The 18,707-nt window shown below is 40.8% G+C and overlaps 1 protein-coding gene across 3 annotated transcripts in view; it reads left to right on the forward strand.

Moving 5' to 3' along the window:
* stau2 (staufen double-stranded RNA binding protein 2) overlaps positions 1–18,707 on the forward strand; it is an 86,653-nt gene that overhangs the window by 22,227 nt on the left and 45,719 nt on the right. For all 3 annotated transcript variants that reach the window (XR_009792742.1, XM_061805416.1, XM_061805417.1), the window contains exons 6-11: positions 2,781–2,940; positions 7,424–7,531; positions 13,152–13,364; positions 15,216–15,353; positions 16,405–16,533; positions 18,066–18,123. Coding sequence is in view for 2 of the 3 variants with exons in the window: in XM_061805416.1 (XP_061661400.1) it covers positions 2,781–2,940; positions 7,424–7,531; positions 13,152–13,364; positions 15,216–15,353; positions 16,405–16,533; positions 18,066–18,123 (806 nt within the window). In the remaining variant the exon portion in view is untranslated. The remainder of the gene's footprint in view (positions 1–2,780; positions 2,941–7,423; positions 7,532–13,151; positions 13,365–15,215; positions 15,354–16,404; positions 16,534–18,065; positions 18,124–18,707) is intronic.

Below are 18,707 nucleotides of genomic sequence, written 5' to 3' on the forward strand. Positions count from 1 at the left end.
CGTGAGGATAAGCGGCAAAAGAAAATGGATAGATGAATGTCCCAACTTCATTCGAATTGGGCTTGTAACTAGAACATCTAATTCTTTGAAAAGATTTTCGAATATACAGCAAACTAAAGTTGTACTTGTTTCATTTCACTTCTGATGAGTGGCCAGACACTCCAGAGACCCAATGGTTTGTATTAAAGCAATAAAAAGTATATTTTAAAACATTTGTTCTCATTAGATGATAATATGACAAACCAAATTCACATCTCCATGTTCTGCAGTAAGTGCAGTCTTGAACTTAATACTTGAACAGGCCATCCTGTTCAATGTGGAATTCTTGGGAACAGTTAGTAATTATAATAATAAAAAAAGGCAATGATTCGTTCCATTGTTTTACTTGAAATACGCCACCAGCCACAAAATTTAGGTTTTTGCTTTTTTCCATTATTTTTCTCTATTCTCATTTCTTTCGCCTGTTCGTTTGTATATTGACGTCCTCTACTGACCTTCCAAAAGCATTATTTTACCATCGCCAAATGAGACTTTAAAAGTAGAAAAAGGCTTTTTTTTCAGTGCCTTAATGAATACTACAATCGAGGAGTATCTGCAGCTATTTACGGCTATTGATACTGACCGACTAATGGTAGGCTTTATCTGCGAAGTCATTGGGTTCGGGAGAAAGTGTGGTGGTGGTGGTCGGATCTGCATTGGGAAGGTTAAAGAATAAATTTCGCTTGCCACATCAAACATAGCTTCTAGACTAAATGTCACCTTATCATTTGCAGGAGTAATTGAATGATCATATCCCTCATTTCCTATTATAACTATTTGAGGTATCAAAGACAGCAGTGTGTGTGTGTGTGTGTGTGTGTGTGTGTGTGTGTGTGTGTGTGTGTGTGCGTGTGTGTGTGTGCGCGTGTGTGTGCGTACGCATGCAAAATACAGTACTGATGAATCATATTTTGCACTCACACAAATACATATAAATCCTTAAAAAAAATTTTGAAATATTTATTATCTTTTTCTCTCCCTTTTAGTAGTTTCCACACACTCCCTACAGGTGTCCTGGACAGACTCCTGCTTTGTAGTAGTAATAATAATAATAATAAATAATATTAATTGATAACATCCAGAGCTGGCCAGCAGGCACTGATGTGATTTGCTTGCCTTTCTTACGCACATGATTTTACTGTGTGTACGTGTGCTCTCCTGCGTTCTTGGCTTGTTCACTTGCGTTTAAGCCACTACTTTCCCACGTTGTAGATTAGGGTCTCCCACTACACCCACCGCCTCCACCCATCTCCCCACTTCCTCCTGCTTTCTCTGTTTTCCTCTTTCCTTCCACCCCTTCAGTCTCCTTTTTCATTCTCCGTGTTATCCCTCAATCTCTTCCTCTCTGCACCTGTACTCCATGTTCCAGCTCCAGCTGCTCCCATCTCTGCTCGGTGCAATTGGCCAGAGCCCATGTTGCACTTGGCATATCCTCTGAGACCCTGGGGCTGATATTGACGTGCAAGGGCCAGGCAAGCCCCCGCCCAGGGAAGGCTCCAGTGGCCTGGAGGAGCTGAGAGCAGATGGATGAGAAGGACGGCTGTGGGCTGAGGAAAGACCTCCTGCCATTCTGAGAGTAAAATGCTTTTTCTAAGGCCTGCTGTGCTGGAGATTAGGGGAATGAATACATGAAGAGAGAGAACTGAAAAAAAATCTCATTTGTATTGTTGAGATTAACTTGTTATTTTGATGTAGCAGTAGAATTATGGTAGAGTGGTAAAACGGGGAAAAAAGTTCTCAAAAGTGGGGAAAGTGTTTCTGACAGGCAGGAAAGCCTCATTTTTCTCTTTTTTTTCCTCATTTTTTATTCCATTCAATTAATTTATCACCCACTTATTTAGCATCATAAACAATGCATACACGCACAACATCTCATATGTTTCAAATTCCACTTATTGTAATCTTAAATAGTTCATGTTATTAATTCATTTTCTAAGCTTTCCACACACTCACTCAAGTATTAGATCTCAAATTCCAAAGTGCTGCATTGACAAATCAGGTGTTCTTAAAATACAGTTGTTTATGAGTAAAAACCCACAAGTAGAAAATCAAACTGTTTATATGGTGTGACGTGATACCGGGAATGCTTGTTTTGATTGAGTCAAAGTTCCTCCAGTGTATTTCCTTAAATTAATGTGGTCATGTATGTGCGCCACATTTGGAGCCTGTACTTTCTCAAGTGTATGTCCTGACAGAGAACAAACCAGAAAACAGGCAAAACGGATATTAAAAACTTTGGATTCCTCCCACCTCTTGTTAGCTTTCCCACTATTCTCTTTCCTTGTCGTCCATTCTTCAGACATTCTCCCCCCCTGACACAGGAGGGGGTATCACCACATGGACTTGCAGACCGCTCTATCAATTCAGTGACAGCTCCATCCCACTCTGTCAAGACCCAATGAAAGAGAACAAAATCTATGTTCTGGGCCAGAAGAAAGAGTAGAGGATATATTTCTGCTCGTGCTTTGTTTGGCAACCAAAACTGAGAAAGAAAAGTAAGACATTAGTTAACTTAATTGGCCAACAGGGTATTCTGTAGTAATTGACCCTAGTATAGTGCATGACCTTTTATATTGACAGGTACAGTATATTAAATGCTTTCAATTGTCTGCGTCGAAGCTTCTTTTTATACTTGTTGTGGATTTTTGAGTTACACAAAGATGTTCTCTGAAATGATATAAACTACTGGTAATTAGGCTTCTTTGCTCATGATTAAAGTCTGCCCGTTTGGCTCTTTCCAGGTACCATTATCCTATTCTCAAGATCTTCTATGTACAACTCTCTGTGGGGAGTCACGAGTTCATTGGGGAGGGGCGTACTCGCCAAGCTGCCAGACACAACGCTGCCATGAAAGCCCTGGAAGCTCTCCGCAATGAACCCATCCCAGAAAGACCACCACAGGTGACCTCATGCAAACAATCCCAAATGGCTTTTAAACCAGTACAGTATACTAGTAGTCTTTAAACAACCGCGTTGACCACGTACTGTATGCTTGTGTCCTTGTATGAAACCAAACGTTAGTGTAACACACACCAACCAAGCACAGCATTATGACCACTTGCACAATGGATTCAAATCCAATACATGGCTTTTATTCAATATGTTCCTTTTCTTTTCTTTTTTTTTAGTTTTCATCACTGATAAATTTGTGAATCACACACCATGAATGAGTATATTATTTAAAAGTAATCTTACAACAGTCTTGGGTAAATGTGGATAACTTGCGATCATCAGTGCAATTTGTTGTATGGTCATTAACTTAGTTTATAAAAGATATTCAACTGCTCAATCCAATTACCCTCTACTGACTGCAACCTTTTTCTTCTTGTGCACTGTTGCCACCTTCTGACCGCATATAGCGCAGATGACCTGCCCACTTGAACACTCTTAAGGCTCTTTCACACTGCACTTGGCAGTTGTCTGACACCCTTGATTTTCCCATTCATTATCTGCATGCTGAGGGGGTGTCACTGCGTTTTGACATGAATCAAGGCAGAGGGCATCTGATGTTCAGCATCGCATATTCGGATAGAAAAATGTTCTGTTCAGGAGCATTGACGTGGTGACATTATAAAGCTCCTCCAGTAGGAGTGGGACTGATAGAGTGATTTCTCAGTGCCATTTTGGCAGACATGTACTGTAAATAATTGCAGAATCCCACTATCCTGAACTTTGGGTGTATAAAAATATATCCTGAGAAAGAGGATTTCAAATCTCTCTGCTCAACCTGAAATACAATTCAAAGTACTCTTTGTGGAACTTGACAGCTTACGAAAACATTTAAACTCAGAGTTGCTACTATGAAATTTGCTTGGGATATCCCCTTTTTTTTTGCTGCTGGTTAAGGAGTTCTTTTCTGACAGTGACAAATACATATTGGTGAGTTGCTGTCCACTCAGCGCGAAAAGCCTTGCAACTTCCTTCTTGGCTTTTGCATCGTCACTTTCAAATATGGGATTGCTTCACCCCCATTGCCGTTGCCAACGTGCCTTTTATACTGAGCAAATGTAGTGTGATAAGGCCTTTAACGCCTGCCACACACTGAGTCACGTAGTCGAACCTGACTGAACTGTTGTCCAGTGTATGTGGTGTGGCAACTAATTTTGAACAGTGTTGCAATGTTCCAGTTGTATCAAATCAAATCCAAAAATGCCATGTCACATGATCTTTTACAAAGTAAATACAGTGGTGCCTTGAGATACAAGTGACCCAACCGTGGCAGGCCATGCTGTCTTACGAACCACAGGAAAGTACATCCTCTGTTACGGGTAGGCGCTACCAGACAATACAAACGAAAACTAACAGGCATTCCAACACCTTCTTCACCCTCGTAATTAACTTAACCGCAAACTTCAAATTCAAATGCAACATGCTGCCAATTTTTTGTCCCGAGTTTGTTGTCACATTGTGATAGACCAATTGTTACACAATCGATTGAGCAATATCTGCAACACTTGCACAATTGACATTGTCACAGATTATTGAATAACTAGTCACCTTAAACTGACAACATTCCTTGAAGTCCTGGCGTTCTTTAAACAATGGTTATTGCACTGGACTATTGGCACTCTTAACTGCTCTAAATGCTAGAGGACTCTTCATCTTTTGCACAATTTCCCATTTAAAAAAATAAATAAAATTTAAAAGAAGAAAAAATTCCAGATGAACATGGCACCTTCATGTTGAAATTGGACCAGAAGATGAGCCAAAGTTGTGGAGCACCATGATTTTTTTTCCTCTGATCTCCTGGCTGATTTCTTTTGATTTTCCCATGATTTCAAGCAAGGAAGCCAAGGTTTGAAGTGTGGCCTTAAATACATCGTCAGATGTCAATTACCTCATATGTTGTCAGTTAACCTATCAGGAGCTTCCAAAGCAGGACCTGATCATCTGGGTTTCCCCGTGTTCTTTAAAAACATACTACTTTTTGTGCATGTAAACATTTGACCACGTGGCATTTAACAGAATCGAATAATTTTGGTGATCCTGACTGACCTGAAACAGGAGTGGTTTAGTCTGACTTGAAATCAGACAGTGAAACAAAAAAAATATTTTTTTTGCACAGTGTGTGTCTTACTAGAGCGGCTCCAACTACCGAAGACAAATTCCTTGTATGATTCTGACTTACTTGGTGAATAAAGATGAATCTGATTCTCATTCCATTATCCATCTTTCATCAGATTAAATCGAAATCAATCACAACTCCAACTACTCTAATGTATAATGAATCTGGTTTTAGTTTGGACATGTCAGAATTAGTTTTCATCTCCTTTTTCTCTGTCATTGTTGCTGTACTATACTTTCCCTTTAGGGGTATTTGTCAACTTTTATTGTCTCATACGATAAATCAAATTACCCAAGATGCTCACAACCTGCCAATTACCAGTAATTTCCTTTTGTTGCCATTTTGCTTCTGTTACATGCCTGACCCGCTTTGATGTTGCATCCTCAAATGACCCTTTTGTTTTCCAAACTCACTGAGTCATGTTGTGGACTTTGTTGCATATTGTGGTGGCTTGGTAAATCTCTGTAGTTGTGATTCCTAATGATAACGAGGAAATGTCATCATTAAATTCTTAAACCTTGTACCAGGTTCAAGTGTTAAAGCACCAGGCCCAACAGCGCAATTGCTCCTAGGTGTGATTGTGACTGTTGTCTGTCTCCATGTACCCTGAGATTGGCTGGAAACCAGTTCACGGTGTACCCTGCCCGATGACAGCTTTGATAGGCTCCAGCACTCCCGCGACCCTCGTGAGGATAAGCGGCTGAGAAAATGGATGTTCAAAAGCTAAATAAAACCCTCCATGTTGCAATTTGCGTCTTTCATTTGTTGGACATCTGTAAGTCACCTGCAGTCAAGTGTCTGTTGCGTTATCTAAGGGACATGAAAAATGTACACGATCCTGACATGGTGATGATACTGTCAAGACTTCTCCAGTTTGTGTTGATTGTATAGCAGTACTCTCTGATTCGAGTATATGCATCTATCCTGCCTCTCCCAATCACTATAGAATCCTCTTTGAAATCCGGTTGAGCCGCAATTAAAGTTGTACTGGCAGTGTAGGGAAAGTGGCTTGCCATGCGATCTGAAATCTCCAATGGCACGGGTGTCGAACAATTTTTTGTTTTAGGCCACATTATAGTTATGATTTCCCCCAGAGGGCTGTTAGAACATTGAAACCATATAAATGTTTGATGATGATTTGGTTTCACGTGTCATAAAATGATGTGGCAGGCCACATCTGGCCCTAGGGCCTTGAGTTTGACACCTATGTCCAATGGTGACAAGTAGTGTCTGAAAATGTCTTTATTCAAACATGTTCTTATACCCCATAAAATGTGAAAGAAAAACCTCTTCAATCTGTGGGATCATCATTACGAAATCACTGCATCCCCAAATATGAGACTTTCCATTCACTGTGTACTCAAACATTTGTGAGCCTTTTAATCTGTCATAGCCCTTTTCATGGAGTCTTTCACTTGCTGCTCTTTTCCCAGAACTTGCCGATTTTGAAATCGGACCACTAATGTCAAATCTATTTGTCTCTGTCACAGCAAGGTTGCGAAGCTGCTTGGTCATTCCAGTTTACTTGTGTATACACATGCATTGACACATGCATCCATCATTACGCTTATTGGAGCGCTCTCACCAAACGAGATTTAAGCATAAATAGTTTTAAAATGCTTTAAGAATGAAGTTCACAAAAAGGAATCCTAACAGTATGTAATACTCAAGCATTCTGTACTTGATGTACTTTTTTTCCCCACAAACAATGAAAGCACTTTTTGTAAATATGGCATTTTCATGTCTCATTATCTGCCAAGTGAACACTCGGTGATCAACGCATAAATTAATGTCATGCATATGTTGTTTTTCCAATGACCCTCAAGTGAACACTTCTCTTCTTATTAGACTCCCATGGATCAACCTGATTCACATAGTTGACAATCCCATGGTCCTGTTATGTACTTTTTTTTTCAGGAGAAGATTGTTCATGACATTCATAGAGATTGATTTGTGTGTTGGCGGTAGAGAGTTGATATAGTGGTTTTCCAGTATGTTATGCCATTCTTAGTCATAAGATGAGTACTATGAAGACCAGCAGAAAATTTACAAGCCTCGCTTTCTAGAAGGTTGGCTGACATTCAGCTCCTAAATTTGTAATTTTATGACCGTTTGAAACGTCTCATTTTTTACTGGTGAATAATTACTCATGTTTCCCCCAAATCTAAGATATGCTTATCAATCCCGAGAAACAACTGTATTGTTCCAGCACAATTATTTCAATGTCACCCTCAAGCTCTATATTCTCTGTACTTTGTGTAGTTTCCTAAACAACCACACTCTGACATATCTAATGCTCTTTCGTTATCATTTTACCAGGACCCAGAAAAAAAGTTGGAGAATGACGAAGGTGCTGATCCCAGCAAATCAGAGATCAGCCTAGTATATGAAATTGCCCTAAAGAGGAACTTGGCTGTCAACTTTGAGGTGAGCAGACCCTATACACCAGATTAGTTTTTAAAGGTTTGCTGTGATGGACGCCAATACTATGAGGGTTGATATACTTCATCAATACCACCTTTGTCGATATGATTTCTTTTCAGCATATGTTAAAGCCATATACAAAATGGCTTGTTTGATTGTGAACAGTTATTTTGCTATACAGTAGTCTGATAGAAATAATACTTGAATAGTGGATAGAAATTGATAATACAAAACAAGACTGAGATGTTATTTTGTAGTATTCTAATTGAAATTACCTTTTGCAATTTGTAAAATTCTTTGGCAAATGCTCATGTTGTCAAGAGTGTTTTCAGGGAAATAACTACTTTGACATGGTCCTCAATACATTGCTGTCGACTCAACTGATTGTAGTTGTATCCAGTAATAGATTTTATTTTGTACATGGAGATCAGCAGAAACATCGGAAAACATAGCCCTCCACCATGTTGACAACTTCTCTCAACATTGTAGTTTTTGCTACATTTCAGAAGTTCATGCTGATAATGCTATTGATAATCTGTGCTCACAGTGCAGCTCTGCTTACCTTTGGGCTTTGACTTAAAAGTGCTTCTCTGAAGTGTAAATTCAGGCTGTAACTGCGAAATGTATGCCTGGCTGACATTTCATGGGCATAGAAACTTTCAATGACTACAAATCAATTCGCAATTGCCCATTGTTGGATCACACTACATGTAGGGTGTAGTCTACCTTACACTTAAATTGAGCTAGCATCTGTTCCACGATATGACCATGAACTGTACATATAACTGATGAATGGCTCGTACGCCCTAATGAAGATGTAGGATACTGAGTTTGTTCAAGGTTTTGTGTCCTTCAGAGATTTTAAAATGTTGCGCGCACCTGTTTTTTTTAAGTTCGTGACTTTGACTGACCATGAATGTTCTGAAAATCAATAATGTCCCTAAACGACCCACTTCGTCTGTTCTTTTTGGCTTTCACCATATCTCAGCTGATATATCCAATATTCTCTCCCTCATCGCCCTTTCTCCTTCTCAACACTTAAAAGGTGCCAAAAACAAGGGAGGCTCAGTTTATTTTGTGTGCCCCCTCCCTTCCGCCATTGAATCCTTCCTTTCCACTTCTCAGACCGTTACTCCCAAAAACCACAGAAGGATGATATTTGCGAAAGCAAGTGGGTGAATGGGGGTGACAGGAAATTGAGATAAGATTCAAAGGAAGAGACAGGCAATATTCAGTTGGCGTTGTGTACTAATGAGTTTACACAACTTTGGAAAGTTATCCGGAAAGCGGTTCAGTCCTCCCTTCTACTCCTCCTTTTTTGTTGGAAACACATTTGCTCATCAGACCATGACATTGCTGTTCTTCCTGGAACTACTAATAATACATGAGGGTGGCTAAATCTGTGTTGTGTGATTCATTATCTGTCATTGTGTGAAATTAGTCTACTTTCATTTTCATCCTTTTCACTTTCTCAGAGGAATTGACTAGCAGTTTTCAGAGTAGACGTCAGGCTCATTCCTGTCTCTCCTTTGCTGGCCCTTCATTCTTACATTTGCCTGATGAGCATTAAATCTCCAATGTTTCTCCATGTGCCTTTCCTCCAACCTTTGTACTGCATGAAGCTTCCCATCCATCTTCAAATTTGTATGCTTGGTCAACAACTAAATTAATTTACTTCTCACAATATGTGCCCTTCATTGAGAGTTGTTTATCTTTGTTTGTTCTAACTTTAAATGTGCCAGGGAATTTTGACGCCTGTTAGCATTTGCCTTCGTGCATCACTCGAACAACATCCATCTTTTTGTCTTCGAAAACCTAGGGCCAGGCTTTTTTACAGTCCCGCATTTGCTGGCACAATACATTGCATTCAGTGTTGACTTACACAAGTTTGACATTCCAGTTCAAGAAACTGCAAAGAGTACAATAGAAAAGAACTTTGTCATTGTCACAGGAACAATGCAAATTGTTATGTGATCCTTAGGATCATCTCACAGTGAAATTAGCTAGTCTAACTTAAGTCTCTTTGATGGGCATAGTCTACCCCCAACTTGTTTTTTTTTAATGTATGGTACTTCTGCACAGTACTTTATCTGCTCAACATAACTATTTCACCATTGACACATTTTCACTGGCAGTAACTACTACCAAGTACTATTTCATCCTTATTATGGCTATGTACCAAGAAATAAATGCAGGAAAGACCCTTCTTGTTCAATTCAGTTGACTCTTTGTAATGGATGCTTTTAACGTTTCCCACAGTCGTATTTTGAAGTGGATTGAATGCATAAAGGTGGCACAATTCCTCTTCCATATATTCTCCACAAAACTCTCATGGTCATCTTCTCAGGTGAACGCCACTCACAGCAGTGACCATGTTTTCACATCTCATTCCTCCCCTCTGGTGCATGAAATTACCCATGAGTCACTGCTAGCGAGAGCCTGCTTTCCAATCCCTCTGGATTGACGAGGGTCACCGCCACCCTCCAAGCCAGTTGGCTCATTTAATCCTACTGTCAGGCAATATCAAGCAGATGTCTGCATCAAAGAGAACCCAGTCTATAAATCAAAGCTTGTTTGTTGGATTGGAGGATTTTTTTTCCAACGAGGGACACAAGAGTAGAGGGTCCAAGCCAAGAAATTCCCGTCTTACAAGAAGCTACATCCTCTCCCCCAAGGACTTGTCCATGCACCAGTCGTCACACAAAAGAGCTTTTCTTCACTTCTCTGACCCCTGGCTTTGTCCTAGCATACTATCAGTGATGCAGTGTCTTCTCATGTACCTATGGACCTTGAGCTGGTGATGTTTAGGAAGGAACTTGTTTTGTACCATATTTTGGCATTTATCCATTTTTTTCCCCCTCAAAATCAGCATTGATATAATTTGTCATGTATTTGACACTCACAGTGTGGTTTTGTCAGATCGGGCTCCTGAGGTTGGGCCCCCCAGGCTGGATGGCTGCTTGGTGTGGGAGCTCCCCTCTCATGGCCCGTGGCCGCTCCCTGCTCCCTAGGGGGGTACCACCCATCTCACCCATCCCTTCCTCGTCGTTCTCTTGTCGGGTGCCCCTATCTGCCCTCCTTTCCAAACAAATAAGGGATGTTCTCCCATCAACAGGCTGGGCCGTGACTAACACGCATAATGGGCCCTGCAGGTTCTGGGGAGCTTCCTGTTCTCGTGGGTGTGGGGGACAGGCGGGGTGGGGGTGGCATTGGGTCCCTGCAGCCACAACCGGGCGGCCAGTTGTTGGGGTGCCTTGGGGGGCCAGTGGACCGCCCTGGTTCCCTCAGTGTGGGACGTGTCTTGTCGACTGGGTTGCTCTCAGGTGGACCCCTGGGCCCGATTCTGTCTTCATTTGATTTGGTGGGGTCCTCAGCCTCCAAGTTGCAGACACAGCAATTATAGAGCTTTTCTGTCATACTTTTTGGATGCGCAATGGTATGAATTCACTTGCATGAGTCCGTAGGCACACACCCCTGTGATTCTTTCACTGGGTGTGGGACTATTCACTTATTGCAACAAATAGCTCATGTATATGCAAAGTGCTTTTGTATCCCTCCACTTATATTCTCCTTCTATAGACTTCTATAATTCCCTGAGTCAGTTCCACCACATTTCATTTGTAAAGCCGAGTTCACCATCCTTGTCCTGCATGCTTCTTCTCCTGTCCTTGTCCTCTCCTATCTTGTCCTGTCCTTCGTTAACAGGGTGTAACATTCATGTTTAATGTTTCTTTTTTGTAGATATGGAAAGATTTACTTTCCTCATTCTGTTTAGAATTAGCTCTTTGTCTCACACCTCAAAAAATCTGTTCTGTTTGATTGATCGACTCAGATCCTCAATAAACCTCAATTAAAAACACTAAGAAATCACAGAGGAACCTCAAAAACTCCACTGTGACACAGTAAAACTGTTCTGGCATAAATTGGATGCAAATTCTCCATTCTGCTTGATCTAACACGAACAGGACACAAAAAAGAGGAGGGGAAAGCATTGATGGAATTTTTTCCTGATTACAAATGTAAACTCTGTTGTAATTGTTTATTTCCTTAGGTAGCTTCCCATCTTATTTTGTGACAAAAGCTGAAACGCTGCGTATGTCTTAAGGCGGTTATGACCTGTAATGGAAAAAGAGACTACATGAAGATGTCATGCTAAAGAGAGAAGGAAGGAAAAGAACTGATGGACCAAGAGTGTGATGCCTTACACATACCAGTATTCTCTATTCAAGCATCAGTTGCCAACATTCTCTCGCAAATTATAATTTTTTTGGCCCAACTGTAATGACATGCATTACCTCTGTGAGGGAACAAACTGCCAGCTTTGCCATTTGTGTTCCAACTGCTTTGTGCAACATGCTTCTTTTCATCGTGTAATAATTGTAAAGAAATATTGACAGGATAAAAAGAAAACTTCTGCAAACTTTGGAGTAAGTATTGGTCATCCACAGGAGTGCTTTGCAGTCACACCTTTCAGAATAAAATGAAGACATTTTATCAAAATGTGACCACATTGAAGAATTGAAGATGAAATGGAAGTCATTGCAGACTTATGGGTGAATGTTTTTATCCATATGTACTCCCCAGACGTGTACTTTTTTACTTTCAGGCATTTGAGTGTTGACCATTCCTAGCATTTTCAAGTCCAACTGATGTGATTGCCTCAATTATCATTGCTCTTGTACTTTGTTTACTGAAACAAACAGCATGCGGTTATTATTGAATGGGCAATAATGGAGACATTATCCCTAAGTTCCTGTAATGGTGTAGAATTAGCCTGTGCTGTGTTGTTGTGTCAAGTATCTTAGGAATGCTCATGGTTCCACTTATCGCTTTTAATCAGTTCATTGAGTTGAAATTAGCCCTTTGCGGTTTGTTTGATTGCAACAATTTTCACTGTGAGCACCACAAATTGTGCTCTGATTAAGGACTTGTTGATATACCAGTTAATGAATACTGCTTTGAAAAAAACAGCAAAGGTATGTTGATTAGGTGAATGTGCATGTACTGTTGTATTCATAAGTGTGTGAAACCTAATTCTTGCCTTTTGTGTTTTCCTAAATAATGTTTCAGAGAGCCACACCTGCTACTCTCTCTCACTGTCTTTCACTCAGAGACACACACACACACTGTACTCACACAAACCTTGGTTTTGCACTTCACAGGAAGTAGATGTGATTGCAGAAGCATGACCTAACGCCAGCCGGTGTTTGTTTTAGGTCTCCCAGGTGACCAGAGGCTAGAGGAAGGAAACTGAGCCCTCATCACTAGAGACTGTCATCTAGGAGCATGTTACTCTTAATGTGTTCTTGTACGTCAGTGCCTGTTTGTGTCTTGTATATGAATAACATGAGTGTATGGGCGGGTAGCACTTTGTCCATTGAGAGCAGATGTTTTAGACCACCTGGTGTATATAGCTGCTTGCAGAGTGTGCTGCACACGCTTCCCAACACACACCATGAACAAAAAGACAAACACTCATTCACATGGATCTGCAGAAGCCATCTCTGAACACATGCAGACCCACAAGCCTTGTTCCTGTTTTATGTATCTGTCCAGGAAACTCTGGACTCAAATCAACATTTTAATTTGCGGAACTCCCTTTCCACTTATGTATACTTGGTAGGTGTTTAAGGAGAGTGGACCCCCGCACATGAAAAGCTTCCTGACCCGCGTCACCGTTGGGGAATTCTCAGCTGAGGGCGAGGGCAACAGCAAAAAGCTGTCCAAGAAGCGCGCTGCTGTTTCCATCCTGCAGGACCTGAAGAAGCTGCCCTTCATCCCTGTTGTGGAGAAACCCAAATCACACTACAAGAAACGCACTAAGACCATTCTCAAGGTACTCCAGCCAGAGTTGGTTGGTGTAATTGTAATACCTAGTATATCTTCACATAGATGCAGTATTTTTTTGTTTTTATTTAGTCACCTTCAGATTGCAACAGGCCTTCCTTATAGGTGAGGATGCAGTATAATGCTGTGTAAAATTATTGATTTATATGCTAATATTTTAGCCCATGACCCTTGTGAAGATAAGCGGTCCAGAAAAAAAAATGAATGGATGGATAATTAATATTTTAGATTTTTGTGTTGTCCAGTTTGTCCATTCATAGTAATGCTTGGTTACAATTGTACACAGTGTATACGCTACATAGCACTGAGCAAACCAATTTTACTGCCTGTCACAAAAACAGGAAGAGACAATCCACCATCATGCAGTGTTTAGTGTGGACTGTTTCAAGTTCAGTAAGCACTCAACATTTTATCTATTTAAACAAGAATGAGGAATTGTAAACGGATTGTGAAATTTGACTCAATGAACTGTCAAAACAAACTTCTCGTTGAAGCACACTGTCCAGCACTCCTGTGCGTGCGAAAACTGAGCTACCGTCACTTCCGCTTGATGGCAGCTCAGCACCACAGTCCAAACTCGACAAGAATGCTATTACTAGTTCCCAATTGAGTAAGGATAATATTCTAATAAAAACTCAACTTTAACTGTTAAGCAACAGCTTGGATTTATATCACACAATGGAGTGTTTTGGATTTGTGGTCGTGAAAAATACAAGGCGGAAAACAAATTTTAAAAATTCCACAAAATTGCTCGTCATTTATTCAAGCTGCAACTTTTGAAGACTTGTTTATACAGCACCCATTTTTTCATACACAAGCCCCCCCACACCCCACCCCCCAAAAAAAGAACACAACTGAGTAATAAAAACCCAATAAAATAAAGTAAAACTATTCTGTGTTTAAAGACACCCAACAGATTTTGTATGTTAATGGAATGGTAACACAACAACAGTCGCCTTTCTATTATGTCATCCTTGTGCCTCACTCCATGTATGACCATTCAACCCACGCTTGAGGCAACTGTTACATTACTGCAACTGGAGGATTGAGTGTAAATCGATTAGTCATGCCTGGACAGTGGGCCATGGGGATGACGTGCTAAAGAGGCGACTCATACAGTTCCATTAGTCTCTTGAGGGCTCAGTTCAGTAAACGGCGTCTGTGTTTGTGTAACAGATGATGACTCGTGCTGTGCAAAAGTACATTAGTCAAACTTCAATCCTCGAGAACCTTAAAAGTAGTGGCAGCCGTTGTTTGCAGTCCATCCTCTTAGGCTATTGGGTTGCGCCCTATCCCAACTGTCAACAGGCAGGAGGCAGGGTACACCCTGAACTGGTTTCCATCCAACCGCAGGGCACATCGAGACAAACAGCTGAACTCCTAGGGGCAATTTAGTGTCCAATTAATGTTGCATGTTTTTGGGATGTGGGAGGAAACCGGAGTGCCCGGAGAAAACCCACGCAGGCACGGGGAGAACATGCAAACGCCACACAAGCGGGGCCGGGATTGAACCCAGGACCTCAGAACAGTGAGGCCAACACTTTATTGTGCCGCCGATCATGAAACATCCAGGGATTAATTGAGGACACTTTCCATCTTTCATACAGAATCTAAAAATCACTATTAAACAGCAAGTAGATATGCTTTAGCTCAACCATTGACTCTTTTTTTAACATTAGCATCTGTCTGAATTGCCATTCCACCAACAAAACCAATCCATGGTTTCAGTAATTTAATTGATGAAAGAAGTACTTGTCTCAGTACCAAGCCACTCATTTCCACCTCTTGCATGCTGTTGTCATTCGAAGCAATCATCTCCCACTGTCACTTTGTCCTCTAGACGGGACCAGACTATGGCCAGGGCATGAACCCTATCAGCCGCCTTGCTCAGATCCAGCAGGCCAAGAAAGAAAAAGAGCCCGAGTATTTGCTGCTCTCAGAGAGGGGGATGCCCCGACGCAGGGAATTTATCATGCAGGTACATATTTGTTTTGCATACTGTTAAAAAACTTTTTTAAGGGCAGATAGCAATCAATATTTTAATCTAATATATAAAAGCTGTCTTGTCCTCATTTATCCTTTTCAAGTGTTAAACCACACATGCTGTATCTTAGCGCGGCTTTACTGTGCACATACAATAATTATCTTAATTTCCAATTAATTTTGTCATAGTTTTCTCGTCAGCCTTTCTATTAGCCATGCTGTTTTTCTGTCTCTCTGTCACATATTCTTTTTCTGTAACCCTCTTCTTTCATAAGTGGAACACTTTGTCTTCGCATCAGGCAGCAATTCAGCCTCAAACCTATTCTCCATGCCTCTCAGATACGCACATCAGGCTCTGTGAATGTATGTGCCTTTCTTTTGTGTTGTCTGCTCACTCTTCTTAAATTTCTTCATTGTTCTCTACCATAAGCACATGGAATGCAATGAGTCTCTGTTTCCTTCTTGTCTTTTGTCTGCTCCTACCACTAGTTACAAGAAAATATTTCACCTTCTCTCAAGTATCTTTAATAGATTCTATTTATTATTTTAAGAAGTATTTTGTTGATTCCACAAGTGATTTACCCGGCTTCTCATTATGTTTTTCCTCATGGCCCGTATGATGCATTCAAACTACCACTTAATGAGCATGTCAGAGCACTTTAAGTGCACCAAAGCCTGTCTTTTCACAGGCTTGAGCCGCCTTAATGTTATTTGTACAGCGTAATTGTCTGTTTGCATAACATAATGACGCCTGATATTCTCTAGGAAATATCTGCTTACATTACAAGTTGACAGATTTAATGTTTCAGGATCACTGAAAAACAAACACCTCACTGTTCCTTTTATTGCGAAATGTAAATTATGTGGCTGACTAGGTCCGGAGAAGGAAACTTGAGTGTTCCAATTTACAAGTGAATGAAAGCCTAACAGAGGGAATGTCATGACAGCAGTGTATTTTTATCCAAATTCTGCTAAAGTGATGCCTTAAAGCCATTGTTATAGATAAAGAAATATGATTACTTAAGTCAAATGTGTTCTTCGTGCAGGTGAAGGTGAATACCGAGGTTGCCACAGGAACGGGGCCAAACAAAAAGGTGGCTAAACGGAATGCTGCTGAGGCAATGCTGCTGCAGCTGGGATACAAAGCCTCCACAATCACTCAAAATCCAACAGAGGTAGTTCTCTCTTTTTTTCCCTCCACTTAAATAATGAAAAAAATTTCTATCATTACTTTATATTCATTTTTTACATGTTTTTTTTTTCTTCTTGTTATAAGGTAGTTAACAAAACATTATCGGGTCTATTCAATGAAACCTCCAACAAATTCCATTCTGTGACTCTGGTTGACTTCCAACAATTTTAAAACAGTGCATCGTGTATCGCATATGGGAAATCAATATGAATTAAATTGACTCCTTATGAGCTCAAACTTTCCCCATCCTAGAACCTTTATTAACCGAACAGGGGCTTTGGTTTTCAACATTCCTAATTTAACACTTTGCGAGTTTACGAACGGCAAGGAGTATAGGAATACATCATGATCCGTCACAAGAAGGCATGCTCAGTTATGGCTGTGCTTAATGTTTTTCATTAGAATGTTGAATAATCATGTTGTAAATGTGTTTTTCAGATGAGTATGTACTACAGGTATGACCCTGCTACTACATTAGCATATGTTAGTGATGGATTATAGCGCCTTCCGACTTGTGTACAAATTCAGGTTCCATCACTGTTAAAGGAAGAGAAGGCACTGTTGTGAAGTGAGGGGTCCCTCTATACAAGAATACTTTATAAAATAAAGTAAGGCTACTCAGTAGGAGAAGAACCCAATAGATCAATCTGTGTCAATTTTTAATTATTTGACGTAATTAACCTCTGATTAATTGCCAAAATATTTCCTTTTCCACAGTTTGAATTCCATTCAAGTTTTTGTGGTTATCATATTGCTGGTAATGGCTTGGATTTATATAGTCCCTTTCCTTGGACTTAAAGATGTTTTACCCTTTTACTCTTTGGCATCACTTGTACCTTTCTGTCGTGGCATCACAAAAACTAAGTGGAGTGACCTAGTGTACCAACTTCATGTCGCACATGATGATGGTTTGAACTCTGTTTGATTCAACTGTTGATTCATTTTTGTTCCAATCCTAACCATCCATCTATCCATCCATTCTAAAGCTCGTCCAAGGTTGGGTTGCGGGACCAGTACCTTTAGTAGGAACGCCCGGACTTCCCTCTCAACATTTTTGTTTTGAAATCCAAATCCTATGAATTTTAGGGATTTAATCTGTAAACATTCCACTGAATTTGTAAGCAAACTCATCCAAAATCTGTTGTTTTCTCTCCGGAGATCACAATTTCTCTTTTTTTTTTTTCTTTTTTTTGCTCATCTCAACTGTCACACCGATCCAGAACACATGTGTGTGACTGTGTGTTTGTGTAGCCAAACATGCATACCACCACAGCAATGCACTGAATAGGACCCTTTGAGGGTGCTAAACATTGACAACCCCCCCTGATTAAATAGCTCGCTTAGACAGACACTAGGCTCCGTAAGCGTTCTCGCATGTGAGTGCTCGTCTCTTTGTGGTCCAAACAGTAGGAAGGAACTTGTCTGACATGCGTGGAAAAAGCTGTCTGTTCAAGAATACATCTCTCTTACTTACCCGCTCCTCCTCCTCCTCTGCCTCCCTCTGCATCACCAAAGATGGACAACAAAGGCTGGAATGGACAAAAGGCGTCTTTTACCGAAGCAACAAGTAACAGTGAGTATCGGCATGTCTCTCTGTCTCCCGTTCCATTTCCTTCTCCTCCCCTTTCCCCACGTCGCCATCGCTGCCTCTATCCCCAGGTGGTTTTAGCTGCCGAGATGGCCCGGCGTTTAATCTCTGTGACTGGTCAATGGGCATCTGATTGTCAGCTTAATCAGCCCTGCGTCCTCGTGGGGAGCCTGTGAATTCAGGCCCATTCACTCAAGCTTACAGGGCCCGCACACTGAGGCCCTCTGGGGAGTCCCCCCGCTGCCGTCCTGTGCACAAAACATTACATTTCACTCAGGATTAACCCACAAGCGTGCATTCACATAATTCTATACACTACAGACGCATACCACGAGATGATGTGGGGGATATATGAAAATGTAATCAAGTTGCTCAAGATGGGACATCTGTGCTGCTTGACAACTTCAAAACATTGCAAACAAAACAAAATGGGCACCAGTCAAAAACTTTGAAGTCACGCACACTGGCGGTAAAACTATGCTCTATCTTGACATAATTGTGTATCTTCATTATCAGCTCATCTTCTTGCATGCATTGACTTCCACGTGTCAACAACGGCATATTATGTT

This window comes from Syngnathoides biaculeatus, chromosome 19, assembly GCF_019802595.1.
Source record: "Syngnathoides biaculeatus isolate LvHL_M chromosome 19, ASM1980259v1, whole genome shotgun sequence".
NCBI classification, from domain to species: Eukaryota; Metazoa; Chordata; class Actinopteri; order Syngnathiformes; family Syngnathidae; genus Syngnathoides; species Syngnathoides biaculeatus.